Genomic DNA, 7,734 nt, shown 5'->3' on the forward strand with positions numbered 1-7,734 from the left:
TTGACACACGATATATATCCCATCAACTCTTTCATTTTGGTTTTGAAAACTTGTGGTTTTGGGAATTATTGTTGGCACCCGGCCATGCAAGTTGATGCTCTTCATTTTCTTTTTCTTTTTTAAAATTGGGGAAGTTAGAAAAATTAAAAGTGTAATTTTATCATCATACAAATATGTAATTTCATAAAAACTTCAGAAACTAAATGACAAATCTACCATTTTTAGGCAGTGAAGGCCATTATCTGCCCCTCCTCACAATTAACTCAAAAGTAGAACTGTTTGTGGATTAATTTGATCTATTTTGAGTATATTCTTCTTAATTAATTTTATTACTTTAAAATAATATATAATTTATAATTAAATTCTTTAACAGTGAAACAGACTATTTGGCAGAAGGAAAAATGAAAATGAGCATCACCAACTTGTGGTGCCTATCTCAATTCCTCAGCATTAGCATAAAAATACAAGTGTAAATTCCCTAGTCATACTTGTCGTCTCTTGTCTTGTAAATGTGTTTGAATTTTCCACAATTTTAGAGAAGAAAAAAAAGGGAATTTGTTGGATGGCTGAGTGGGTGGGTGGATGATAGGATAAAGTTAAGCCGCTATTCCAATTCTTTTATTTAATATCTAAAATAAAATATTTATAATTAAAATTTTAAATTAATAATTGAAACCAGATTAATCTGAAATCATGCCGTTGTACATGTTTATAAAAAAATGCACTAGTTGGTTCAAATTCACATGATTTTATCACTTAAAAACAAAGAAAACACATGACCTTATCTCCACTTTACGTCACACATACAATGGTTCAAAAAATGGTAATTTTTTTATGAAAGGTCTTGCAACCATGCATCTTTATGGATTCAATCCTTTTATTATAATTTCATCTTTTCGACTTATCAAGTGTGTATTTTTAGTTTTCTATCCTGTCAAATAATTTGCTGTGACTTATTCTTTTTAAATATGTGGTGATGTGACATAAATACATTGTCTTTTCTATCTATTTCTAAAAATGTTATAAACTTTTTTCCTTCTTTTAAAAGAGCAAAATAATAATAATAATAATAAATGCCAAGACATGTATGCCATATATCATTATATGGCTAAAAACTTAAGCGAAGCCAAATTATTTAATAGAATTAATGAAAATAAGTTGGTCTCAAGACTAATACATTTAGAAAACGCATAAACATAAATTTAGTTCTAACATTTATTCATTTTATTATTTTGACTTTTTTTGGATTATTTTAGCCCTCAACTTTTAAATTTTAATCAAATTGTTTGCTTTTTGATAGAAAAACTAAATTTCAATGACATTAACATGACAACTCAAGTGACTTTTTTTATGTATACTTCACTACTAACATAGATGAATTTTCTAAAATCTTTTATGAATTTTTTTTAAATTTGTTAATTTTTAAAAAAAAAATAATTTTTTAAATTTTGATGAACTTTTTATGTCAAAAAGCACATAATTTGACTAAATTTTATACGTTGAAGGCCAAAATAACCCCCAAAAAAATAAGGGCCAAAGTGACAAAATAAGTAAATATTAAGAGTTAAATTTATCATTATACCTTCAGAAAAATAAAGAACTAAAAATAATCAAATTATGGTAGAGGAACTAAATCTGTCAAAACGCACAATACAGGGACTTTGTATAGAATTTGACCAAAAAAATTGCATAAACTATTATTGTTATATGATTCTTTTTCGAACCAGCTGTCAATTTTTATATAAATTTAATTATATTATAATTATTTATTAGATGTTTATTATATTTTTTAATATATATTTATTAAATTAATTCTAATAACTAAAATTATTTATTTATTAATTAAAAACAACTGTTTTAGAAAAAATATCATTTTTTTCTTAAATCATAAGACAAATAAAAATATTTAATTATGGGTCTGCTATTCTAGCACGCTTTTGTTTGTCTTCTCTGACAAAGTTTTAGGCTAATTTGTTCTTTGTGGCAGCGGCTTGGTTATTGGCAATAGTTTTTCTTCAATTATTCATTCGCATCGTATGTAATTGAATCAGTACACATGGAGACTGAATTTGTTGGCCTATCTATTAACGAAGAGGAGGAAGAGATTTTACAAATTCCATCTTTTCCAAATTCAGAGATACAAGAAGGTAGTTACCGTCTGGTGGGCTACTTTTTAACGGCTAGTGTAATCCATTTTGCGGCCATGAAAAGTACTATGGCAAATCTTTGGCATCCAGTCAGAGGCGTTCGAATTCTGGATTTTGGGGAAAAAAGATTTCTGTTTCAGTTTTTTCACAATATGGATATGGAGAGAGTTATCAAGGGTTCTCCATGGACTTTTAACAATCATTTATTATTGTTACATTCGTTACAGTTGGGGGAAGATCCATTACGAGTTCCTTTAGTTTTCTCCCCTTTTTGGGTTCAGATCCATGATGTTCTTGCAGGATTTTATTCTGAGGCTTTAGCAAAGCAACTTGGTGATTTTATAGGCTTGTTCTTGGAGTATGATAGGGCTAGTATGGGAAAGGGATATCAGAATTTTCTACGAGTCAGAATTCAATTGGATGTAAGGAACCCTTTAAAAAGGAAAAAAATAGATTATGTTTTATGGAAATAAGTCATATGTCAAATTTAAATGTGAAAGATTAACCCTTTTTTACTTTTACCGTGGTTGTTTGGGACATAATGATTCTTTTTGTGAGGCTAAAATGGCATTAGGGGTGGAGGTTACTGAAATGGGATGGGATCTTTCTTTAAGAGTGCAATCTAGAAAAGCACGTGCATAAAACAGCGTTTGGTTACGTGAGGAAGAAGACGGAACAAGAGGCGGATTTTTTTATGGTAATTGGGTAGTTGAAGGGAGAACATCAGATGGGTTGCTGAATTATGGGAAGAAGGCGCACATTGATCCTATCTTAGGATTTTCCTTAGAAAGGGATTCATCTACACAATCTAAGAGGGATGGAAAGCAAACACTAGAAGAAAATCAATTTCTAATGGATTGTGATGCTGAAGAAGGAATTCTAATATGTGAAGAGGGGAAAAATGGCAAAGAGGAGAAATTGATGATGATATTGTTAGTAATGATTCCAGCAAACTTATGATGAAGGATAGGAAAATAGTAAACAGCAACCTTGTATTATCGGTAGCTGCCAAAAGGTAAGCCGACCAGGATCAATGAAAATCCTAAGTTGGAACGTCCGTGGTTTGGGGAATCCACGGACAGTATGGAGACTTCGGCATTCGCTGAAGTTATATAATCCCCAAATTGTCTTCTTCATGGAGACAAAAATAATTAAGAACCAGATGGAAAGAATACGAAGGAGATGTGGTTTTCAGAATGGTATTGATGTTGATTCAAACGGTTCGAGAGGAGGATTATGTTTGGCATGGCGAGATGATGTTACTATTAGCCTTCGAAGTTTTTCAAAAAGGCATATTGATGTGATCATCGAAGATACAGATGAAGGTAACAGGTGGAGATTTACTGGGTTTTATGGTTCTACATATATGCAGGGTAGGAATGAGTCTTGGGATTTGTTAAAAAACTTGAGAAATGCTGAGGAGCTTCCATGGTTTGTTTGTGGGGATTTTAACGAAATTATGTATGGGCATGAAAAGAGGGGTGGCTTACCTAGAGAGGAAAGACATATGGACGCATTTCGTACATTGTTAACAGATTGTCATCTAGTGGACGTGGGTTATATAGGGAATTGGTTTACTTGGAAAAGAGGGAATTTACCGGAAACGAACATTCAAGAACGGCTGGATAGGGGAGTTACTAATGAGGACTGGCTATCTCTATTTCTTGATGCAATAATTCAACATCTCCCACATTCCTTTTCGGATCATTGCCCACTTCTTATTAATAAAAAAAGGGAAGATAATGAGCGGCCAAAAAGAAGTTTCAAATTTGAAGCTTGGTGGGTCTTGGAGGAATCATTTGCTGAGGAGGTACGATATATATGGGATAATTCAACTGGGGAGTTGGTACAAAAATTGGAAAAGGTAAGCATAGGCTTGACCAGATGGGCCAGTCAAATTCGACGTAGTAGGAAGATAAAAAAGGAGATGCTAACAGCTAGATTGGTTGAGCTGATGAATCTGATAGGGATGATGAAAATTTGGCAGAACTTATTGATACGAAGATCCAACTAGATTATGAGATTGACAAGGATGAACGATATTGGGAGTAGAGGGCTCGAGTTAATTGGTTGCAATTTGAAGATAGAAATACTACCTTTTTTCACAAACAAGCAACTCAGCGACGAAGAAGGAACCTCATTAGGAAAATAAAATTTGATGATGGTAGAGAAACAGAAGAGATTAATGAAATGGAAGGAATTGCTAGATCTTATTTCCAAAATCTGTTTTCAGCAGAGAGGAGGGGAAATTATGAACATCTGTTGACAGGAATTGATCGTTGTATTTTTGAAGAGGATAATGCTCGATTGATGGCAAGATACACGAAAGAGGAAATTCAAGTGGCCTTGTCAGAATTGGGCCCCACAAAAGCGCCAGGTGATGATGGATTTTCGGCTTTACTTTATCAAAAGTGCTGGCCAATTATTGGGGAGGATGTAACTTCATTTTGTCTCCAACACCTAAATGGAGGTATAAGTATTAGTTTAATTAATAAAACTAATATAGTGCTGATCCCAAAAATTCCAAATCCTTCAAATATTACTCACTTTTGCCCTATAAGCTTATGTAATGTGCTTTATAAGTTGATGGCTAAGGCCATTGCAAATCGTCTTCGTATAGTCATTGACAAATGTATAGATTTAGTACAAAGTGTGTTTGTACCGGGGAGGTTAATTTCGGATAATATGTTGCTGGCTTATGAAATCTTACATACCTTAAAACTAAAGAAGACGGGGAAAAAAGGCTACATGGCTTATGATAGAGTTGAATGAAATTTTATTGCAGAAATAATGAAGCGCGTGGGCTTTGATTTAGGGTGGATTGAATCTCTAATGAAGTGTGTTTCTACGGTTTCGTACTCGGTGGTTTTCAACAGTCACATTGGAGAGAATTTTTATCCCACAACGGGACTAAGAAGGGCGATCCTTTGAGTCCATTTCTATTTTTAATATGTGGGGAAGGTCTGTTCAGTCTTATGAAACTTGTTATGCAAGGAAATATACTTAGAGGGGTTAAGGCAAGTAGAAGTGGACCGCAGGTTTCTCACTTGTTATTTGCAGATGATAGTATTCTATTCGGAGAAGCTACAGAAAATGGGGCTCATTCACTGAAACAGATTTTGCTTGAATATGAGAATTGTTCTAGACAGTCTGTAAACTTTGAGAAATCTATAGTTTTCTTTAGTGCTAATAAACATGAAGGGGATAAAACAGTTATTTTTAGGGTTCTTGGAGTGCGTAGTTCTAATAATCCGGAAAGGTATCTTGGTTTGCCAAATCTGGTGGATAGAAGGAAGAAAATGTTGTTTCAAATTTTGAAAGACAGAATGAAAAAACGGATTGATAGCTGGAGTGTAAGACACCATTCTCAAGGAGGGAATGAGGTATTTATAAAAGCTATTCTCCAAGCTCTTCCAACCTATACTATGGCATGTTTCCTTATCCCTAAGTCTTTATATTCTGAATTAGAAGGTATTATGGCAAGATACTGGTGGCAGAAAAATCGAGATAAAAAAGGCATTCACTGGTGCATGTAGAAAGATTTATGCTCTTTAAAAGAAGATGGTGGTTTAGGCTTTCATAATCTCGATAAATTTAACATAGCATTATTAGCCAAACAAGGTTGGCGTCTTGTCAATTTTCCTAATTCGTTACTTAGTCGTGTTTTAAAAGCAAAATATTATCCAAATTCGGATTTTATCAATGCTCAATTGGGGAATTTACCTTCGCTTACCTGGATAAGTGTTTAGGCAGCTAAAGGGATTTTAGAGAAAGGATTATGCTAGAGAATAGGAATAGGGGATTGGGTCTCTGATTGGGATGATTTATGGATTTCGAAAGCTGAAAACGATAGATTGCAGAATGCAACCAACAGTGTGAATGTCAAGTTAGTATTCGATTTGATAGATGCTAATAATAGAAGATGGAACACAGATTTAGTTTCTAGTACCTTCAATGAGGAGATTGCTAAGAAAATTCTGCAGATTCCTTTGGCAGAGACAATCTATGAGGACTTCCAAGTATGGGGAGGAGAATCGTCAGGAGAATATTCAGCCAGAAGTGCCTATAAACTATTACAAGAGACTAATTCGGGTCCTAGTAATAATTTTATACAGACCGAGATTAAAAACTTCTACAGAAAATTATAGAATTTACTGATCCCTCCAAAAATTAAAATTACATGTTGGAGAATGTCTTGGAATTATATTCCAACTCTAGCTAATTTACAGAGTAAAAAGTTACAGTGGAAGCTCGTTGTCCCCAATGTCACACCTCCGATGAAGACAGTAACCATGTCTTCAGATACTGTCCTGCATCAACAGAAGTGTGGTCAAATTTAGAACTCGCATGGGTAAATAATAATAATATTCAAAGCTTGTGGGAATGGCTTATCTGGGTTTTCAGGCAGGGAAACATCAACCAGTGTCGCCTTTTTTGCTATGGGCTATGGTCAATCTGGAACCATAGAAATAAATTCATCTATGAGAGAAAGATTTCAACAGGCAGAGATATTTCAAAACAAGTCATTAGTTTCATAGTAGAAGTAAATGGAGCAAAGGAAAAATGACATCCTACCATTGTTGACAGAAGCCACAAGCAAATGGAAAGAAACACGAGAGTGACAATTTATTTTGATGCGGCTTTTGACAGGAGAACTTCTCGATCTGCTTCAGGTTTGATTGTTTATGATACGGAAGGGGAAATCATGGCTTCTAAGCCAGTGATTCATTTCGAAATACCATCTCCATTTGCAGCAGAGGCTCATGCATGTTTAAAGGCGATTCAGTTAGGTTCTTCAATGGGTTTAAACATTTTGGATATTAAAGGAGACTCAAGAACTGTTATTAAGAAATGCCAAACCGCAAACCAAGATAAGTCGGTTATAGGGGCAATAATCAGAGATATTCATAGCAAAAAAATTATCTTTCAGAATATTGGGTTTCATTTCATTCCTAAATCAGAAAAGGAGAATGCTTATTTTATTACTAAAGAAGCACTAAGACGCGGTGAAGGACATTACCTGTTGGGGATGCATCCAAGATATACCTAACTAGAGAGGGAGCGACGGAGGCCAAGAGAACCAGACAAAGGAGACACAAGAATGTCCTTTTTTTTTTGCTAAAGAGACGCTGCAAAGAAATGAAGGCATCAGGAGAGGAAACGACAGAGGTCAAGAGAATCAGATGAAGAAGGTTCAATAAGATTTTGAAGATATTGATAGCAGTTATTAAAAGATTTCATTGGGAAAATGCTAAAAGCTGGGCGGTGGATATGAAAATATATAGGCTAGTGTCATCCAGCTGTTTGATTGACTGGATAGAGGATCAGGTTATATTGTTTTTTTATTTTTTTTTATTTTTAGTTTGAATTTTGAATTCTCCGGGCTTAGATTTTTTCGCTTGGATTTCCTTGTTATTTTCCTTCGTTTTGGTCTTAAGCTCAATTCGGGCTGAAAAGTACACTTCGTTTAAACATCAGTCCAGTTGATTTTCAAAAAAAAAAAATCTAATTATGTCAAATTATAGTTATAGTCTCTCTATTATGTTTAAATTTATGATTTTGTATCTATACTTTAATTTAACATTAT

General features: G+C 33.9%; 1 protein-coding gene and 1 long non-coding RNA gene across 4 annotated transcripts; one reads left to right on the forward strand and one right to left on the reverse strand.

Moving 5' to 3' along the window:
- Nucleotides 1–3,180: 3,180 nt before the first annotated feature.
- Nucleotides 3,181–4,161, forward strand: LOC107889912 (uncharacterized). The gene has a single exon (XM_016814448.1). The coding sequence runs from the start codon at nucleotides 3,181–3,183 to the stop codon at nucleotides 4,159–4,161; it is 981 nt and encodes a 326-aa protein (XP_016669937.1).
- A 239-nt stretch (nucleotides 4,162–4,400) lies between these two features.
- On the reverse strand, nucleotides 4,401–7,473 carry LOC107890208 (uncharacterized). 3 transcript variants are annotated; one of them, XR_005901882.1, is made up of 3 exons: nucleotides 6,723–7,395; nucleotides 6,097–6,602; nucleotides 4,401–4,607 (listed from the first exon to the last, which is right to left on the reverse strand). It is a non-coding gene; the product is annotated as an uncharacterized lncRNA (long non-coding RNA). The 3 variants fall into 3 exon arrangements; XR_005901881.1 differs by lacking the exon at nucleotides 4,401–4,607 and having other exon boundaries at nucleotides 6,024–6,602; nucleotides 6,723–6,985; nucleotides 7,168–7,473; XR_001681880.2 differs by lacking the exon at nucleotides 4,401–4,607 and having other exon boundaries at nucleotides 6,024–6,602; nucleotides 6,723–7,473.
- Nucleotides 7,474–7,734: the final 261 nt, after the last annotated feature.

Source organism: Gossypium hirsutum, chromosome A09 (genome assembly GCF_007990345.1).
Source record: "Gossypium hirsutum isolate 1008001.06 chromosome A09, Gossypium_hirsutum_v2.1, whole genome shotgun sequence".
In the NCBI taxonomy this organism is placed as follows: domain Eukaryota; kingdom Viridiplantae; phylum Streptophyta; class Magnoliopsida; order Malvales; family Malvaceae; genus Gossypium; species Gossypium hirsutum.